Source organism: Coregonus lavaretus (assembly GCF_964263955.1).
Source record: "Coregonus lavaretus genome assembly, chromosome: 12".
Taxonomy (NCBI): domain Eukaryota; kingdom Metazoa; phylum Chordata; class Actinopteri; order Salmoniformes; family Salmonidae; genus Coregonus; species Coregonus lavaretus.
In genome coordinates, this window is record NC_139999.1 from 56,967,519 (window position 1) to 56,988,793 (window position 21,275).

Consider the following 21,275-nt stretch of genomic DNA (forward strand, 5'->3'; position numbering starts at 1 on the left):
TGTATGATTATGGCTTTAAGGGACAATCAAGTCCTTATCAATGTAATAGCTTGAGACTATTTTGAATGTGTGCAATAAACAGGAGCTTGCCGTTATCTATGGTAGTTTCAGCTCTGTCAGTTTTGTTCAGAGAGGCAGTTCGCGGAAACAAATTAAAAGTTAAGTTAATTAACGACTTGAATAAGTACAGCAGATCGGCCCCAGCCAAATCAATTAGCTATTGGCATGAGTGAGAGATGTGTTGAGTTCTCCTTCTCCCGAGGAGCGCAACACAGATACACAGCTCCCCAAAGTGTATTTATATTTCACTGCTATGTAGACAAATGGGCCTGCCACGTCTCTTAATGTCAGCCAGAGTCACACTGAACTATAACAGAGCTGGCGCCGTCAACGAATTACTCAAAATGAATTACTCATCAAAATAAAGTAGCAGAATAGCCACCCCATATTTGAAATGCTCCACCCCGCATTTATCAGTTTCACTATTGTTGTGGTTGGATGACGCACTACTGTGCCCATGTATTCTGGAACAAGAACAAGTAATGACTTCAATTAATTGTGTGCTTTGCATTAAAGGCTTCATTGGTAATCTGTCTCTGGAAAATGTACACATTTTTTATAGTTCATTGGGAATCACATGAGGCGCAGACCATCTGTAAGATAGAGGCACGTACTGTATGAGGAGACAGAGAGCGTGTAAAGTAGAGCATAATGTCTGGTCTGGTGAGCTTAGGATTACTAGAGAACAGATACTTCCTTATTGGCTGACAAAAGTCAACCCAGCAGGTGTTCAAGGTTTGTGGTTCAGCAGAATGAGGAGAATCTAACTTTGGTAAGGGATGAGGACAGAAGCCGCATCCAAAAATGTGTCCTAACCATCCTCGTGTCCAAAATGGTGTTCGATAGAGATGCGTGAAAGTCAACTTGGCTGATGAGGAAGTTTTGGCTACTCGGGAAGTATCTATTCCCAACGCTATTCTATGGATTCCAAAATGTTTTCTCATCTCTATAGCTCCTATCCTCACAAATGATTTTCTTAGAAATTGGTTAGTAAAGGAGATAATAATTATGCATGATTAGGAGGATGCTTGGAATGCTATGTTTGAATACGCAGTATGGCACACAAACAAGACTGATCTTATTATCATGTTACAACTAATCTACACCCACCTGCTCATGGTGAGTGAGACCGTGAGAATCTGATAACACAGAAAGAGGGCATTGCAGGACACGGAGACAGACTTCATTGCTGTTCATTTTAAATGAACTTTGAGCTGCAGTCCCTTTCAACAGACAGCACAATTATGAACGTGAAACTGAAATTGAATTAAGAGGGTACAATTTTACTGTACTGCCAGATAAAACGATCCCTCCACTACCCCCCCAGGACTGTGAATGATATGAAACCTACTTTTTTTTTTTTCTCTCTGAATGAAATTATTTCGATTTTGTTCCAGTGCAGTAACAACAGAGGACATCATTCCTGTAGAAAATGTTATCTTCTGTCCTTCTCATAAGGTGATTTATAGCTTATTTCATGGAAACGGGATAATAATGGAAAGATCAGAAACTCACATAAAGAGCTAAATTAAACCGCAGACTCAAATGGCCTTTTTTACTTCTTTAGGTATCCTGGATCCATTGGAAAAAAGGTGCGCTAGTCCAGTTCTCTACACACAGGCACAGAAAATGTTAACGTTTTCACATGTAAGCTGAAAAAGCAATTTGATAACCACCTCATTTGCCACCAGAACAAATTGCCCTGTATTTGGCAGCCTGCAGTCAAATGCTCTGAGAACAGTAGCTCGCATTAGCTGGTATCTGACTCTTGTCTGCTCAGACAAAGTTTTGGCAGATTTGCTGTGGTGGCTGTGTAGTGTTGTACGGCTTGAAGAGAGAGGAAAGCAATCGATTGAAATTGAAAGTCCAAATGAAGAGTTCATCACAAGCTGAGGCGCCCCGTAGCTCTCGTGGAGATTGACATTTCGCCATGGTGCCAGTCAGAGAAGCCGAGGCCTGCTAGATTAAAAGCCTGTACCCAATCGACCAGGAATGGCAAGCCTCTTGGAAGTGATATATCAGCGAGGAGGGTGTCAGCTGATCGATAACCCCACCGAGTCCACTGGTAGACGCTTCCGCTGGGGTCGTTTGTCAGACCGCCCGCTCGCCGCGGCATCTTTATACCGGCATACGCTCATTTGCATAATAGCATCAGCCATCCAAGTGCTTTGAGTCTCTGGTTCAAAGCGGGATAAGGCAATAAAGATTCCCCAAATGTCAGGAGTGGGACAGGTGGGCGAGGAGAGGCTTTGGGGTGTCGTGGTTCTCGTTGAGGGGGTGTGAGAGTCGCTGACTGGCCCACTTCTGAGGGCCTCCTGCTGGGGCTCTAAGCATGGGCAGGCCCCTCACTGGCAAGAGATCAGTCATGAAGCTGGGTCTGAGGAGGCACCATCTGATCTAGTTGTAAGACAAACAAACACACTTCAAATCCTTCATTTTCATTTGTGCTCCTCTTTGAGGAGTTGAACAACTTCTAACTTTTCTGCTATTTTCACATTTCTTGATCCTTGCCAAATCATTTAGCTATATCCACTTGCCAAATCATTCAGCAATATCCACTTATATTTGCTTAGAAGATGCTACAATGATTTTTGTGTGTTTGTGACAACAAATAAGAAGATTTCAAGCACTTAGTTGTGAAATGTTAACCACGCTTTCATATTCCTCAAACACTCCTTGGTGGCACATCCTCCAGGATTCTCACTGTCGGCGAGAGGCAGCCACACTTTACCAGATGGCATCCAATAACAGCCAGCAGCGCCTAAACGAACGGCTGTGTCCCACATGGCACCCTATTTCCTATAGAGTGCACTAGGGCCCTGGTCAAAAGTAGTGCACTACATAGGGAATAGGGTGCCATTTGGGACACAGACGTAGAGATGGTGATGGGGTGTTGTGTTCCCTCAATCAGCCTCCTCCTCCTGGCCAGGGGCAGACCCATTTCCTGCTCTTCCTCAGGCCGTGATCCCTGAACCATGCAGTCAAGCTAATGTGCTGTTTCACAGCTGTGTGTGTGTGTGTGTGTGTTGCACTCCAGCTGAGTTTGTTTACCTCCTGATCTCTGTGGGGTTGAGACCTTTGCTATCTCAAGCCACATACAGACACACACACACGCACGCACGCACGCACGCACGCACACACACACACACACACACACACACACACACACACACACACACACACACACACACACACACACACACACACACACACACACACACACACACCCTGTCTAAATGCAGCCTAACACTCAATGAATGCAAACACTGAACTGTGTCCATCTCGTCTGACCCTCTATGGATGTAGCCCAATGACTTACAGTGACATTGTCTTTATTTGCTTCTCCATTCACTTATTGTGGCTATGAAAGGAGTGAGGTGAGGGGTGATAAGCTTTGCTTGGTAAATTCATCATGGCCCATGTTGTGCTCTTGGGGCTAGCCCTGTGTCGTTGTCAGGCTGTGAAAGTCGGCTCAGCTGCAACACCCCAGCTCAAACGGGATAATCGGCTAATCCTTTATCTGCTTAGGCATAGAGGTGGCTGCCTGTGTGTGTGTGATGGGCCCTTAATTAATGACGATGGGGACTTTCGGCAGCACAAGGCGACTGCGAGAGGGATTTGGGGCTGCAGGTTTCTCTTGCACAACAGGGGCAGCAGCGGCACCATTCCACCATGGATGTGACCTTGTGTCGCATTGTGAAATGCTGGGTGACAAGTCTGGCGCTGCTGCCCCTGTGATGCCACCACCGCTCGGTGGAAAACTTTCAGACTCAACCAGTGTTTCCCTATATTAATTTAGCAGAGGCTAAATAATATTTTTTTCGGGATGGTAAAACGTTTTCAATGTGAACTTAAAGGACTAAAACCAGATATAAAGTATGCAGAAAAGATAATGGAGCTATACATTTTTTTTATAAAATCATCTTTGAGAACTAACAATCACCAGAATAAAAACTAGACAGTCATGAAGAATCTGAAAATGTCATGGCATGGGGTCCCCATTGATATTGTTATAATGTTTGAGTCACTCAGATAGCATAAGAACACAGCATAAGCCATGGCAAAATGAGTAGAATTGCAAGAAAGGTGGTGCCGTGAGGAGAGGTGTGACTGAGAGTGTCGGAGTAGGAGGGGATTAGTATTAGAAAGAGGATTAGGCCATGGGCTGCTTCTAAGTGCTTGTTGTGTGCATCCTCAGCCATGGCATCAGAGCACTGTGCTTGCCAAGTGATAAAAAACCCTGTCCCTCTCTCGCTCTATCTTTGTCTCTCGCTTTCTCTATCTACGTCTCTCTCTCTCTACGTATCTCTCTCCCTCTCCCCAACCCTTTCTCTCTTTCCCCTTTATCTCCCTCTCTCTTCCCCTCGCCTCTTTCTCTCTCTACCTTTCTCTCTCCCGCTCTCTTTCTCAAGGCAGAAGGTGTCCAAACTGACCAACCTCTTGGCACATGAATGGCTTGACCAAGCCATAAGATGATCTCTTAGGAGTCCTGCCAACTCTCCTTTTAGCCTCTTGCTCTGCTGTCCAACACCTAACAACCCAGAGCTGACGGGTCAACTCAAGAGCCTCCATGCATGTCAGGAACCTGGAGTGTGTGTAGCTTCATGCATGGCAGCAGTGTGTGTAGTGGAGGTTGTTCAAAGAGCTACGTTTGTGGGTGAGCACCCTGAGACCCCAGGGCTAACGTCCAGGTTTTAGCTGCAGCTGACGACACGAGATCGACTCTGATCACACAGTTGATGTACATTCGCTTCTGAGGTTGATGGAGGTTCAGTTTAAAATAAGTGGGTTTTGAACTTATTTATATTGTTTCTAAAACAAACAGTTCCAGTGAAAACCCAAAACAGGTATATTCTGTAAACCATGTATTTGTGTACAGCAGTTGCAGTAAACACAGAAGATGTTATTGAGAAAAGACATTGCCCACTGGGCACAAACTGGTTGAATCAACAGTGTTTTAACATAATTTGTCAAAGTATTGTGATGTGGATTCTACGTGTTGTTTTGAGGGTAAAATTTCAACCGCAGGATTATGTAACACATTTTCAACATCGACAAACCTTGTATAAAACATGTTGAATTTGTACCTTTGAAACAACATCAGAACTTCAACGTAATATCCACTATGAGAAAGAAAAATGCTGGGCAGCACCTCCTACTGGAGAGTTGATCTATCTACAGCTATCCCTTCAGCATTTATTCAACCTTAACATGAAAAACACATCCATGACCACATAGAGGTAACTGTAACAATAAATGTCTTCTTATGTAATCATATAAAGAGTACATGTTCAGGGTCGCAGGTCTGTGGAAATCTTCACAATTGCTATAATAATTTGCACAGAATCTCAAACGGCATTGATCACTTGCACCATGTACTTTAATGTAACCTCAACTGCAATTCAGGTCATTTGGTTGTGCTATTAGATGAAGCACAGTGATAACACATTAAGTTGTTGTATACATAAACAAAATATCTGACGTTGTATTTCCATTTGAACTTTGTTGTGCTTTTAAATGGTTGAAAGCGCAGTGATAACACATTTAGTTGACAACTAAACAAACAAATCAGACGTTGATTTTCCATTGGAATTTGGTTGTGCTTTTAGATGGTTGAAACCATTGTGATAACACATTGGGAATTCAACCAACTTTTGACTGTCTTTTTGAGTGGGTGAAAATAGGTTGGAATCTCATTGGTCAATGTATCAACCAAACGTTACTCAATTTTCCACGTTGAAATGACGTGGTGTGCCCAGTGGGTAGTGAGATCCAATACACTCCAAATAGAAGCAGTGGAACAATCTATAACATTCACTTCTGGGCTGCAATGGTACAATTACAGCACACAAAAGATTACATACAAAATAGATAAATGTGAAACAACTGGCGGGCTGAAAAAGTATTACTCAGTATGTTTTTTCCAACCCAAAGTGAAGCAATGAACAGCCCACCAAATGTTATTGCTTCGCTTTACTTAAACTGGTGTCGAGACAAAATCAGATACAAATTATATTTATTTTTCACCTTCTCCTTTCATATTGCATAGCCAGGCATTCCTCTCCCTCTCTCTCTCTATCTCTGCCTGTGTGTGTGTTCACCATTCTTTGAGGTAATGTTGCAGGCATAAAATGCTGACACAGAGGGCCACCAAACCTGCTCAGTGGGATCACACTTACAGATGTGCTTTCAGGGAGAGGAAGAGGATGTGTCATAACGACTGAAAGGAACAGATACTACCTGTCAAAGAGAGGGAGTTCTATAGGAAGTTGGAAGTTGGAGGGCAAAGCCATACAGCGTAATATGTGCTCAGGGGTTAAGGTTCCCCTAGGTACAGAATACAGATCTAGGATCAGCTTCTCTTCCCCAATCCTAACCTTAACCATTAGTTGGGAAAATGCTAAACTGACCCAAGATCAGAGTCTTCTAGGGGCAGCTTCACTCTACACCTGCATGTGCAGGGGCCTTCAAATCTAGCCGAACAAGGCCACAATGTCTGCTATTTCAGATCAGTTGTTTTATATTGGCTTGCCAGATAGACCACATATACCGAGTCTAATCAGCAACGGATTCCAAGGTCTAAATCAGTTGCTGGTCAATAAGGCAAGGAAGGAAACCAGTTGGTATTAATGGACTCATCATGATCATGGACTCAGGGCTTAGTGACTTAACTCACCCAGTTTAGCAACCATGTAATGTTAGACGCAATTCTTTTCGGACCAAAAACCAATGTCAAGATGTGTCCCAAATGGCACCCTATTCCCTACAAGGTGCGCTATTTTTGAACGGAGCCCTTTGGCACCCTATTCCCTAAGCGCCCTGGTCAAAGTAGTGCACTATTTAGGGAATAGGATGCCAAAGTGTGGATTGCAGTCTCCTCACTGATGATTTGAAGAAAAATCTGAAACAGATTCATCAGCACTGATACTACAGTGAAAGCATTTCACTCAAAGTGCTGCCATGAATAAGTTATACAGAATGGAAAATAACTCTGAGATAAAAACCAAGCAGGAAACATCTCAGAGATATATTGACATACGTGCAACAGAGTTAAGAATTTGCTGTATACTCACTCCACAGCTTGAAATGTTGCCAATGGAGCTGCCTGATTTGATACTGTACGTTTTCGCAACTGGTCACGTGAGTTGGCAAGGAGACAGTGAAGGAAGCGATACTCTTCGCAGCATAGTGACACCTGTTACATAAAGTCACTATAACAGATAGTGGCAGTCTAATCTATGGTGGGTAAAGTGCTAATCACAGCTGTGGATGGGAATCTCATTAGAAGAGTGACTTAGTGCTACTTACAGGGGCATTTGGTGGATAGCATTACATGCATTTGAGGACATGGTCATGGAGTGGATAACGTTGTCAATCCTGACAACGCTTCACATGCCTTCTACCATATCGTTACTCAACTAGTTTTGGTGACTTGTAATACCTGTAATGTAATAGCTGTAGTTTTTTACATCTGAAAAGTAACATGTTATAACACTTGACTTGTTCCATCTATATATTTTAGGAAGCTTGTTTGTAAGCCACGTAGGACCATCCCGATCTCACGATCTTACATTCTACATGTATTCATAGAATGTAGGCTTGCGAGATCAGGATGGTCGTACGAGGCTATGTATTTGTGGCTTCATGATCAATATTTAGAAAACAACTCTCCACTCTCCTTATATTGTTTTTAACAAAGACAGTGCACCTTATTCTATAGACAGTATTCCAGTGTACTAATTGGTTCTAAATGATACTCTAGTGCATGCAGACAGTATCGTCAGTGGAGGAGGAGAGAGTGTCGAGGGAAACACACTGCGTTTTATTTGATTTTAGCTGCCGGTGACGGGCAGGACTCGCAGGAGGTATGTTTGTAGATGAATTTGATCAAGCTATTGATTCCTTCTTGATGTTTTGTTGTTTCTCTGTAATACTAGCCACCTAGCAATTTCATGATGTTTGCTTAAACTAGCCAGCTAGATAAGTTCCCAATCTCATAACTAGCTGCCAAGCCATTTCTTCTATCAATCAAGTTAGAGTAGCTTGTCTATCTTAGCTGGCATGCCTGCTGGCAAGGTTGCTACACTTTAGAAAATACATAAATTGCTTTAATTCTTGGTTTATGATACTATATTCCAGTAAAGCAGTTGTACTAAACTCATAAAGCATAAAAGTTCTTAAAGAATCAATGTGCTGTTGTGGAAATACTACACAGGGACACTCAAGGTCAACATTAAATGAATCATTGTTTATTATCAGGTCGCTGGAGAGGTTCCAACAAACTTGATGCACCATAGTGAACGTCTGTCAAGAGCTCTAACGGGGCAGTCCCGTTAGTTCCCTTATATACTGACAAGTTATATTTGCATGATTTAGCTTATTCATCATTCATAATTGTCACGAACGTTGACTGATGACTCGTGGAACCAAGGTGCAGCGTGATAAGCGTACATTTTATTTAGTACACAACACACGAACAAAACAACAAAACTAACGATACGTGAAGTCCTGAGGTTACAACAACACAAACTTTTACGGAACAAGATCCCACAAAGACTAGTGCAAAACAGGCTGCCTAAGTATGGTCCCCAATCAGAGACAACGAGCTACAGCTGCCTCTGATTGGGAACCACCCTGGCCAACATAGATCAAACGATCTAGAACAAAAACATAGAAAAACTAAACATAGCAAATCCACACCCTGGCTCAACATTTAAGAGTCCCCAGAGCCAGGGCGTGACAGTACCCCCCCCCCCCCTCCCCCAAAGGCGCGGACTGTGACCGCGCCACACAAACACAAGAGGGTAGGGGCCGGGTGGGCATTCCACCTCGGAGGCGGATCCGGCTCCGGGCGTGACCACCACTCTCTCTCCACCCCCCCGTTGCGCCCCTGATCTGGTCCCGCTGGCCGGAGCTGGACTGGACCCCGGTGGAGCGGATTGCTCTGGCTCCGGAGTGGAGCAGCTGACCGGTGCCGGACCAGGCACCGGTGGAACAGGCACGGGCCGTGCCGGACTGGACACACGCACCACTGGCTTGGTGCGGGGAGCAGGAACGGGCCGGACCGGGCTGACGACGCGCACCACTGGCTTGGTGCGGGGAGCAGGAACAGGCCGGACCGGGCTGACGACGCGCACCACTGGCTTGGTGCGGGGAGCAGGAACGGGCCGGACCGGGCTGACGACGCGCACCACTGGCTTGGTGCGGGGAGCAGGAACAGGCCGGACCGGGCTGATGACGCGCACCACTGGCTTGGTGCGGGGAGCAGGAACAGGCCGGACCGGGCTGGCGACACGCACCATTGGCTTGGTGCGGGGAGCCGGAACGGGCCGGGCCGGACTGTGGAGGCGGACTGGAGGTCTGGAGCGGAGAGCTGACACAACCCGTCCTGGCTGAATGCCTATTTCCACACAATATGTGTGAGGCATCAGCACAGGACGTACAGGGCTGTGCACTCGTACTGGCGCTACAGCACGTGGCACTGGCGCAGGATATACGGGACCGAGGAGGGGTACTGGAGGCCATGAGCGTTGAGCTGGCACACCCCGTCCTGGCTGCATGCCCACCTTAGCATGACACGTGCGTGGTGCTAGCACAGGACGTACAGGACTGTGCCGGAACACTCGCGGCACAGTACGTGGCTCCGCCAACCACCCTTTTAGCCCCCCCAATTTTTTTTATTGGGGCTGTCTCTCGGGCTTCCTCCCCGGCCGGTACCCTCTGCGTTGCCGCTGCTCCTCTCTGTAGCGCGCCTCCACAGTCTCCTCTCCTGCCTGGGCATTCACTTTTGCCCATGGCCCTTTACCCGCGAATATCTCCTCCCAAGACCACCATTTGCCCACCTGCGACATCGCCATCTTCTCCTCCTGGGCACGCTGCTTGGTCCTCTTATGGTGGGATCTTCTGTCACGAACGTTGACTGATGACTCGTGGAACCAAGGCGCAGCGTGATAAGCGTACATTTTATTTAGTACACAACACACGAACAAAACAACAAAACGAACGATACGTGAAGTCCTGAGGTTACAACAACACAAGTCTTTACGGAACAAGATCCCACAAAGACTAGTGCAAAACAGGCTGCCTAAGTATTGACCCCAATCAGAGACAACGAGCTAAAGCTGCCTCTGATTGGGAACCACCCTGGCCAACATAGATCAAACGATCTAGAACAAAAACATAGAAAAACTAAACATAGCAAATCCACACCCTGGCTCAACATTTAAGAGTCCCCAGAGCCAGGGCGTGACAATAATTAATGTTTGCTTCATTCATGTGACGACCAATAGTGGGTCATGCATGTATCAGACCAATACCTCACGAGGCTTCTTCTCTCTAAGCTGAGACCTTGAAACTGAGATATCCCTTTCTCTAAACAATGTTCTGGGTGTACAGCCAAATTGCAGATACTGATAGTGAGGATTCGTTCAATCAGTCACTTGCATGAACACAGAAATTGGTTTATAGAAAAGCACAAACAGAACACAGAAATTGGTTATTAGAAAAGCACAAACATAAACATTTAAATCACAGTCCATAATTAATAAAAATGACAATTGAACAGGTAAAGAGGTATGCTTAGATAACCTATGCAGGAAAACGCTGTTTCAGGTGTTTGAAAAATGCAAAATTCTCTGACTTAACTCCATTACTATAATATTGAAAACTGTGCATTAAATAATTAAACAAGTTATTAAATGATGATGCTACAAGATGCTTTTTTATTTTATTTACACGAAACAAAAACATTAATTAGTAATATTTTACTCGGTTACAGTTCATATAAGGAAATCAGTCAATTGAAATAAATTAATTAGGCCCTAATCTATGCATTTCACATGACTGGGAATACAGATATGCATCTGTTGGTCACAAATACCTTAAAAAAGGTAGGGGCGTGGATCAGAAAACCATTCAGTACCTGGTGTGACCACCATTTGCCTCATGCAGCGCGACACATCTCCTTCGCATAGAGTTGATCATGCTGTTGATTGTGGCCTGTGGAATGTTGTCCCACTCCTCTTCAATGGCTGTGCAAAGTTGCTGGATTTTGGGGGGAACTGGAACATGCTGTCATTCACGTCGATCCAGAGCATCCCAAACATGATCAATGGGTGACATGTCTGGTGAGTATGCAGGCCATGGAAGAACTGCGACATGGGGCCGTCTATGCATTATCGTGCTGAAACATGAGGTGATGGCGGCAGATGAATGGCACGACAATGGGCCTCAGAATCTTGTCACGGTATCTCTGTGCATTCAAATTGCCATCGATAAAATGCAATTGTGTTCGTTGTCCGTAGCTTATGCTTGTCCACAACGTTGACATTAGCAAACCACTCACCCACACGACGCTATACATCTGCCCTATACAGGTGAAACCGGGATTCATCCTTGAATAGCATAGTTATCCATCGTGCCAGTGGCCATCGAAGGTGAGCATTTGACCACTGAAATCAGTTACTACACCGAACTGCAGTCACGTCAAGACGCAGATGAGCTTCCCTGAGACGGTTTCTGACAGTTTGTGTAGAAATGTTTCAGTTGCGCAAACTCACAGTTTCATCAGCTGTCCGGGTGGCTGGTCTCAGACGATCCTGCAGGTGAAGAAGCCGGATGTGGAGGTCCTGGGCTGGCATGGTTACACGTGGTCTGCAGGTTGTGAGGCCAGTTGGAAGTACTGCCAAATTCTTCAAAACGACTGACCTCTGCCTGCCCTTGACCTGTCGTTTTACTGCCCCCTGTTTTTGTAATAAACTTTTGTTACTTCGACACTGTCTGCATCTGGGTCTTCTCCTGAAACGTGATAGTACGAACTGGCCATGACTGACCCAGCAGACTCGGACCAGCTCCGCAACGGCATCTCCTCCCAAGGAGCCACCATTGGAAGGCACGAGGAGTTGCTTCGTGGTATCATGGAAGGGTTCCACACCTTGGCCGAACACCATAACTGAGCGTTTAACACATTGCTGGAGCAATTCGGCGGATTGTCTGTTAGGCAGCCTACCACGATGGTAATCTCCCAGCCCCTCAGTAACACGGCTGTTAGCATCGTGGCCTCCCTGGCCACCCCGGTTTCCCGAGAACCCTGCTTACTTCCCCCGGAACGCTTCGCTGGAGAGTCGGGAACCTGTCGGGCATTTCTCGCTCAGTGTTCGCTCATCATCGAGCTGCAGCCCTCCTCCTTCCACAGGTTCCATTATCTGGGAGAGAGGCTGCCCGGGCTACATCATTGCTGCAGGGAGTGTACAGATGGTACCCGGGAAGGTGAGAGCGGTGGTGGATTGGCCCCAGCCTACGTCCAGAGAGCAGCTGCAACGTTTTCTGGGATCCGCCAACTTTTATCAGTGCTTTATCCGGGGTTCCCCCCTGTCTGCACTCACCTTTCCCAAGGTTCCGTTCACATGGTCCGCAGTTGCTGACCGGGCGTTTCTGGGACCTCAAACACCGTTTCACCACTGCTCCCATCTTGGGTCCCGCCAGTTCGTGGTGGAGGCCGATGCTTCGGATGTCGGAGTGGGGGGGGGGGTTCCTGTCCCAACGTTCGGCCCTGGACCTCAAGTTACATCCCTGCCCTGCGCCTTTGTCTCCCATCGCCTCTACACCACGGAGAGGAATTACAATGTGGGGAATCGTGAGCTTCTCGCAGTGAAGATGGCGTTGGAGGAGTGGAGGCACTGGCTGGAGGGGGCGGGACATCCGTTCATTGTGTGGACAGAACACAAGAACTTGGAATATCTCCGCACCGCCAAGCGTCTCAATTCCAGGCAAGTTAGGTGGGCCATGCTTTTCACCCGGTTCAACTTCTCCCTCTCATACCAACCGGGATCGAAGAATATCAGGCCAGATGCGCTGTCACGCTGCTATAGCCCCGCGGCTACACACCCGGAATCCGAGACCATCTTTCCCACGTCGTGCTGGGCGATGGCACTCAGTTGAGGAATAGGGAAGCATTTCCGGGAGGCGCAGCATTCCCAGCCGAATCCTGGGGTCCTCAGTTCTCATCCCGGTTCTGGAAGGCGTTCTGCACACTCATTGGGTTGTTGGCCAGCCTGTGTTCCGGTTTCCACCCTCAGTCCAACGGCCAGTCGGAGTTGGGGAATAGCGAAGCATGTCCGGGAGGCGCAGCGTTCCCAGCCGAACCCCGGGGTCCTCAGTTCTCGTCCTGGTTCTGGAAGGCGTTCTGCACACTCATTGGGTCTCACCTGTGTTCCGGTTTCCACCCTCAGTCCAACGGCCAGTCGGAGCGAGCCAACCAAGACCTGCAGATGACTCTGCGCTGCCTGGTCTCCGCCAACCCCACCACCTAGAGCCAGCAACTAGTGTGGGTCGAATATGCCCGCAACACCCTTCCCTGCTCTGCCACAGATCTTTCGCCCTTTGAGTGTTCCCTGGGTTATCAGCCCCCGCTCTTCCCGGAGCAAGAGGAAGAGGTCGGCATACCCTCGGGCCAGATGTTTGTCCGCCACTGTCGTCGTACCTGGAGGAGAGCCCGGTCGGCTCTTCTCAAGACCACCTCCAGGTATCAACGTCAAGCGGACCGCCACCGGACCCCGGCTCCCCGGTATCATCTCGTGCAGAAGGTATGGCTGTCCACCCGTGATCTGCCCCTCCGGGTGGAGTCCCGCAAACTTTCCCACCGGTTTATCGGCCGTTTCCCCATCTCCAAGATCATTAGCCCCTCTGCTGTTCGTCTTCTGTTGCCCCGTACCCTCCATATACATCCCACTTTTCATGTGTCTAGGATCAAACCCATGTCTCACAGCCCTTTGTCTCCTGTTTACAGTGTATTTATACCTGTGTTCTCTGTTTGTCTGTTGCCAGTTCGTTTTGTGTCGTCAAGCCTACCAGCGTTTTCCCCATTGCTCCTGTCCTTTTCAAGTTCCTGTTTTCTAGTTTTCCCAGTTTTGACCATTCTGCCTGCCCTGACCCTGAGACTGCCTGCCGTTCTGTACCTTTTGGATTCTGATCTGGATTACTGACCTCTGCCTGCCCTTGACCTGTCGTTTGCCTGCCCCCTGTTTTTGTAATAAACTTTTGTTACTTCGACTGACTGCATCACCGCTTGGTATGGCAACTGCTTGGCATCTGACTACAAGGTGCTACAGAGGGTAGTGTGTACGGCCCAGTACTGGGGCCGAGCTCCCTGCTATCCAGGACCTCTATACCAGGCGGTGTCAGAGGAAGGCCCTACAAATTATCAAAGACTCTTGACACCCAAGTCATAGACTGTTCTCTCTTCTACCACATGGCAAGCGGTACCGATGCACCAAGTCTGGAACCAACAGGACCCTAAACAGCTTCTTCCCCCAAGCCATGAGACTGCTAAATAATTAGTTAAATAGTTAACCAAATAGCTACCTGGACTATCTGCATTGACCCTTTTTGCACTAACTATTTTGACTCATCACATACTGTACACTGCTGCTACTGTTTATTATCTATGCTGTTGCCTAGTCCCTTTATCCCTACCTATATGTACATATCTGCCTTAATTACCTCATACACCTGCACATCGACTCGGTACTAGTACCACGTGTATATAGCCAAGTTATCGTTTCTCATTGTATTTATTCCTCGTGTTATTATTTTTCTATTATTTCTATTTTTTTCTCTCTGCATTGTTGGTAAGGACATTTCACTGTTATTCTAAATTTTTTGTTTACGAAGCATGCGGCAAATACATTTGTATTTGATTTGATTTGTGAATAAGACATCTCGTGCGTGTGCACCGTGAGACCATTCTCAAGAAGCCATTTTAAGATTTAAGTGAGTCAAGTAAAGATGAACTTCTTGGCCTTGTCAAATTCACCAGTAGTCTACTTTGTTAACAAGTTCAATGCATTCTCACGCTCTAAGAAGGTCTACAGTAATAGCGTACAGCTGAACATTTTGATGTGGATTCCAATTTCTCATCTTAGTTTCACACATTTTAGGACGCCTACTTAGTTAAATTGCTGTAAATCTTAAACTAACCAAAAATAACTTAAAAAGAAGCCATTTAATTTGTATGACTTAATATTGCATCAGTGATACTCTGTTGTGGATTCTTTATGACAATCCAATACTAAGAATGAATCCAGAATATTCTGTGACTCCCAGGGTGTAAAACATATTACAGACGCATCAGGGGTCGTAACTATTGGCAGGTTGGTGAGGTTGACCACCCTTTGCTTGTCTCTACACTGTGATTTACATATAGATACATATAAATGGGGCTGTTCAATGTATCTATACTGAATACTGAATGCAAACTATAGCCTCTCATTAGCTACTAAAAAAAGGTGTTTCTGAACCTTCAGAACATCGAGAAAATGTCTGACATTACATTAGTTAGTGTGAGATTATTAGTATAAAGCCACGCAATCCTGAGGGAATAAGGTTTCACATTTTTACAGTAGAGGATTCTTCTGTGCATTATGCAGGTGGTATAGATGTTCTCCTTCCTTTTCTGATTTTAATGGAATGTCTTCTGAATATTTGAAATAGGAGAATGTGATTGAAGTTGATGTGATGCTGTGCTCCCTAAATGGTAGATGGCATCAGTGCCTGATTCATATATTTCGGTCAAGGTGTTTGAAAGACAGACCGGATGCCACCTGTGCTGAACGGAATACACATTGTCGGCACTCATTTGAATTGAAATAAGTTCATGGTATCTGGCAGAGTGATTGGTTTGCATAGTCTCACTTGAACTGTAGGGGGCATCATCCAATGTTTCTCAGATACAGGATACCTTTATGATGTTGACTTCCTTGAAATGGGCCAACAACAGAGGCCTATAACCAATGTTCTTTTAGCCTATATATACTGTATTAATAGATTGATTAATAATTAGATTATTAGCTCAGGTCAAAATTTCAGGTCAAGTCCACAGCCCAGGTGGAGAGTGTTATACCTCAAAGCATGAGGTAATATTGTGCACTTGAAGCACACAAATCTTCTAGTACCAGTCATCCAGCCAGTTTACTGATTTATATCTCTCTAAAATCATAGAGTAGCCTACTTTTGTGTCTTGACTAATCAAATCCAATGATGTTGCTATTCTTCAATGGGTCTTTTGAAATCCATAATCTACTGTTGAAGAGGCCTACAGATGCCTTTATCTTCTCATGACTCCCTTTTCATATGCACTATCTTGTGGAAAGTTGTAAAGAGTATAACTGAAATTGAAGATTGAAGTCAGTAAATAGCCTAGTATAGGCAACAGCACACTGAGAGAGGGTGAGCCAGGGAGCAATAAAGAGGCACCTTTGTGCTTTAATGAGGCATTGATTTTTACATCACTAAATAATGAAATCATAAATTAACTGTCACCATAAAACACCGTAACTGGGATTTGCCCACTCAGGATATTCCTTGCACACCCTGAGACCCAGTGAGAGAAAGAGTGGAGAAAGAATGTTCCAACATATGCTAGGCGGTATCCATTTGAATGGACATTGTCCATTGATCACCCTATGCAATAGACCTTGACTGCGTCCCAAATTGCACCCTATTTAGTGCACTACTTTTGACCAGGGCCTATAGGGCTTTGGTCAAAAGTAGAGAAGTGGTGCACTATATGGGAATAGCGTGCCATTTGGGACGCGGTCCATGCAGACCTTGTTTTACAATAATAGGCCTACTGCTAGTCTAATTCATTTTTTTTACTCAGGCAGTCTAATTTTAAAGTGGCAAGCATGAATCCCCTTCTTTCGTAACAAAGCCCGTGGCAAGTCAATTCTTTGTATATTTTATGCACATCAATTATTTTCCTTTTGTCAACACAAGTTTGTGAAATTACTATGCGTAAAATGTAACTTTTTCACAAAGAACTGTTGAAAAGGTTGTTATAAAAGCATGGGAAGCTTTAATCGGGCGCAGGAAACATCCTCAGTGACCAAGTTTACATGCACACCAATATCTTGTTATTATTCGGGATACTCAAGTATTATGTTTCTGAGTTGATGCATATAAACATCATTTCCCATTTACAATAGTCTGAATAAGCTGTTATCCTGGTTTTGAGAACCCAAATAAGATTCCTGGGATATGCTGATCTTAGACGGGATACTATGGCATGTAAACATCTTATCCTATTTATTGTTCTTTTTCGAGGTCTGCGCAGGCTCAGTTTCTCATAGTATCACCTTTAAAGTTCAGTTGGGAGGAGTAGTCTAATAGTTGGAATAATATCAAGTCTGGACACTGACTGTAGGCTTCACATGTGGCCTATTATAATACAGTATTAACTCCTGCAGAATAAAATGTTTCTTGCAGTAAAATTATAGACCAAATGTTAATTTTGTCGCGGGAACAGGAGTGGAGAAATATATATATATATTTTTTCATCTTGAGAAAATGAGAATGCCCGCTTAGGGACTGTGTTGTCCAGCCTAAACATGCTAATGTTTTCAGTGACATTAAAGCTGACAGTATTTCACTTTCATCCACAAAATATATGGATCCAAGACGAACTGAAATACTATCAGAAACATGTTGGATTGTTTTCACAGCTTTTCATTTCCTTAAAGGTCTCCTAATTTCCTTTCATTTCCAGAGATGTGTTTCCATCAAACTTACTTTTTGTGGATAAAACCTGTGCGTGATGACGTTGTGCACATAAAAATAACTTTTACCGTTAAATTCCAATGTACCGAATGAAAAATACAAGTTAAATGGGTTTCCATCGTGTTTTCAACTCTGCTGATGGTTTTGTCACAAAAACAGTTGCGTTTTATAGCAAATGTGCACACTCTGGTCTTGGCACATGTGCTCTAGCCAACAGCTGGCAGATACAGTGTGGGTAGGCTACCTATGAGATTATCCTCTAAAAGTCTAAGCCTTTTGGGGGGAGGATTCTATTAAGCTAACATATAGAATTGTTTTAAGATGGTCATACCATGGATCCTTTAGCTATTTGATTTTGAATTTTAGGACCCCAGTAGGTATAAAAAAATATATTTAAAAATGATTTGATAAAAACGTATTGAATAACACATTCATAAATGGAAAAACAGACAGTCAAAAAATTAATCATAAGGAATACGGTTTTGAAGTGTCTGTCTTATATCTAGCAGATGTAAAAAAGCTCAGGAAATATTTTAGTTTTTTGGACACATATTTAACCCATTTGTTTGTTGGCACAAAAACGACTACCTCCATACTTCTATTAATTTGTTTAACTGTAAACTGGTACAGGGTTACCTTCAGACTAGTCCAGTGACACTTGAAAGGTTTGTTTTCTTGAGAAGACCGATTTTCGGGATGTCTCATGCTCTGACAAACACTGCTGTAGCTCGGTCACCTTCCACTGCAGATGCTTAAGGCCGAAATGGGCAGATGCCTTGGATTAAAACACAGCCCATGCAAAAAAAACGGAATATCTCTATTTTAAATTGACAGATTTTGATGGGAATTTTTTATTATGTTACTTATATTGATGCACGGGTGTGTCAATAGACTCTAAAGGATTATTATGGATAAGAGCGATATTATTTGTATTTGTCAAACGGCAGCCAAGCATCGATCATCATGTCAGCAGAATAAGACCCTTGATATTTATTGGAAAGGAGCATCAAGCACATCACCTTGCATATTCACCACCCCGTGAAGTTCATCATCATTTATTTAATTTGTAGCCTAATAAACTGCATGCTTTCCAGAGTCGTAGTGGGAGGACCATACAACATATCATTGCGTGACTCCAAGTTTACTTCGATATGATGATTATTATATTAATATTTGCGCATAAAGGTGTTTCCACCACCATTTCTGACATAATTAATTTTACCAACACAAAAGGATCCCTCCATGTCGAATGAACAACATGTTACCATCAGCTAGGTAGTGACTTTTTTCATGCATCAGGTAATTCATCAGCATGAAATGGCATCTGAAATTATGCTGCGTTCACGCCGGAAACTCAGGACCTCCGAGTTAATCTATCTACAACTGGTAAGCAAGTCTGAATTTTTCGAGTTTCCAACATGATGTGAATGCGGCATGAGTGTCAGCACTGCCATAGGAACAACTCACACACTCACACCGCCCCAGCACAGCAGAATATAACATTCACGTCATGTCGGAAACTCAGAAATGTCCAACTTGCTTAGGCTACTAGTTGTAGAAAGCTGATCCTCCAGTTTCCCACGTGGGAAGTATCAGAATCAACCAATAGGAAGCTATTCGGAAATAACACGTTGATTTTAACTCGGATGTCCGAGTTCCCGACATGACATTAACACGGCATGCCTCCAACGCATAGATAGACGTTGTTTTGGAACGACAGGTGTAGGGACCCGGGGGGACTCAGAATCCAGTGCCGCTCTCCTCGCTCTTCTCTATATTATCTCAACTCAGCTTGCCATCAGTTACTGATTGAAGCCAAACATTCAAACCGGGATTGCTGTCTACTGCCTTTCAGTACTCCCTCACTGCATTACAAATGCGAGGATACTGTCTGTGTATACAGTCAGCGAGTAAACGGACAGGAGGCGAGCATGTAAAATAGTCACTGCCAAAATGGACAAAGGGAACTACATCATTGCTTCGCTTCTTTTTCAACTGATGGACTTAATATGTGGACAATTCTTTCCAGGTAAGTTTATTCTTGTTTCTAGGAATTCTTGTTTCTATGAATTACTTTCATCTCAGTAGAATGCGCTTTGGAAATGGCAATACGCGAGGAGGAAGGGACCGTGGGCAGGTGCATGCCATAGGAGTTCATGCGGAGTCTCCAACTTTTATTTTCGAATAGGCTACTGTACATAATTGAACACGCATGCATGCACGCACGCTCGAAACACACACACACACACACACACACACACACACACACACAAAGACACACTGTCAAAATGTACGCCATTCAAGCACTTGTTACTCAACGCGCAATTTGGGGTGGTTTTGGTCAAGATTATTTTCACAATTGTAAGACATGACATTGACAATATCGACAATGTTGATGTGTATCGGTAATGCAGAGTCGGTATGATACAAATAAGTATCTACCATTACGCAAAGCAGCGATCAAATCGGAGTAGTTTATAGGATATCGTTATAATAAGTAAATTAGGGCTACCTTAATCATGCGTTAAATTGATTATAGCCTACTTGGACAAACTCGAATAAACTCTACTTTAAGAAAAATAATAACATTTCCCCATACAGTAATTAATATAGCCTACTTACTACGCACACGTAGCCATATACTGTTCCTCCCAAATTGATAGCCTACTTGCGATTCGAAATTATCTTTTGATCGGAAATAAGTGAGAAAGATGCATTGCTTCATTGTGGCAAAGGTTTTCTTGGAAAATATATCTGTGCTATAGGCTATATTTAAACAATTTAACATTAGGCTACGATAGTAGGACGAAATGTTAAAATAACTTGATACCACGGATCAGACTGTTGTCACAGTGCACCGTTAGGTTCTTCTTGCTCTCAAAATGGAAAATATGCAAAAAGTAGGCTTGTTGAATATCCGATAGGCATATAGAACAAGACCATGAAATCCACTGTTAAAAAAAATGGAGAAAAACAAAGCTAAATAAGAAAATAAAATGAATGATAATGCGATCAGGGACAGTGGTTGAAATCCGTATGCCTGAAAGGCCTATTCTGAAGTTAGTCTTTTTTATTTATGTGGCACAATTATTATCACACTTTTTCAGTGCGATTGAATTTCTTATCCCGTGCATGAGCAAGGCTGCAAAAGTGTTCATGAGCTCGAGACGCCCTGTCTGCTGAGTTGTGCACCCATAAGGTGGCGCTCTGGGCACATCAAAGTATATTCCACTCACCCACAGAGGATCATAAATGCGCGCGAGTGGATTCTCCAAACCAGTAACAGACAAAAATGGGTTTACGTCCGAGACCCTGGGCCAATAACTCATTTTCTTCAAAAAATTAGGCCAGTTTATCACTTAAATTATAGTTTATTTATCATGGAAATAGATGATCATACTTAATGGATTGGGGTCCATCTTATTTATTTCTGATGCATGACTCCGTACGGATTTGGTGGTTCCATGTACGGTGAAATGTTTTGAAATCAAACTATTAATTCTTGGACAAACTCATGGAAATATCTCGTTTGTTGTTAGAAGTGACTATTATCATTGTAATAATTTGCATTAGTTACAAAACGTTAATGTATCATTTGCAGTAGGCCCTTCTGTATATCAGGATCTTCTGCATATATTGTATTACATTAAATAATAATTGTA

General features: G+C 44.1%; 1 protein-coding gene across 1 annotated transcript in view; it reads left to right on the top strand.

Moving 5' to 3' along the window:
- Window positions 1-19,566: 19,566 nt before the first annotated feature.
- The window catches only part of ptprt (protein tyrosine phosphatase receptor type T), a gene marked incomplete at both ends in the record, with an annotated part of 404,935 nt that continues 403,226 nt past the window's right edge, over window positions 19,567-21,275 (top strand). The window contains 1 exon segment of the mRNA XM_084173452.1: window positions 19,567-19,642. Coding sequence (XP_084029578.1) covers window positions 19,567-19,642 — 76 coding nt within the window.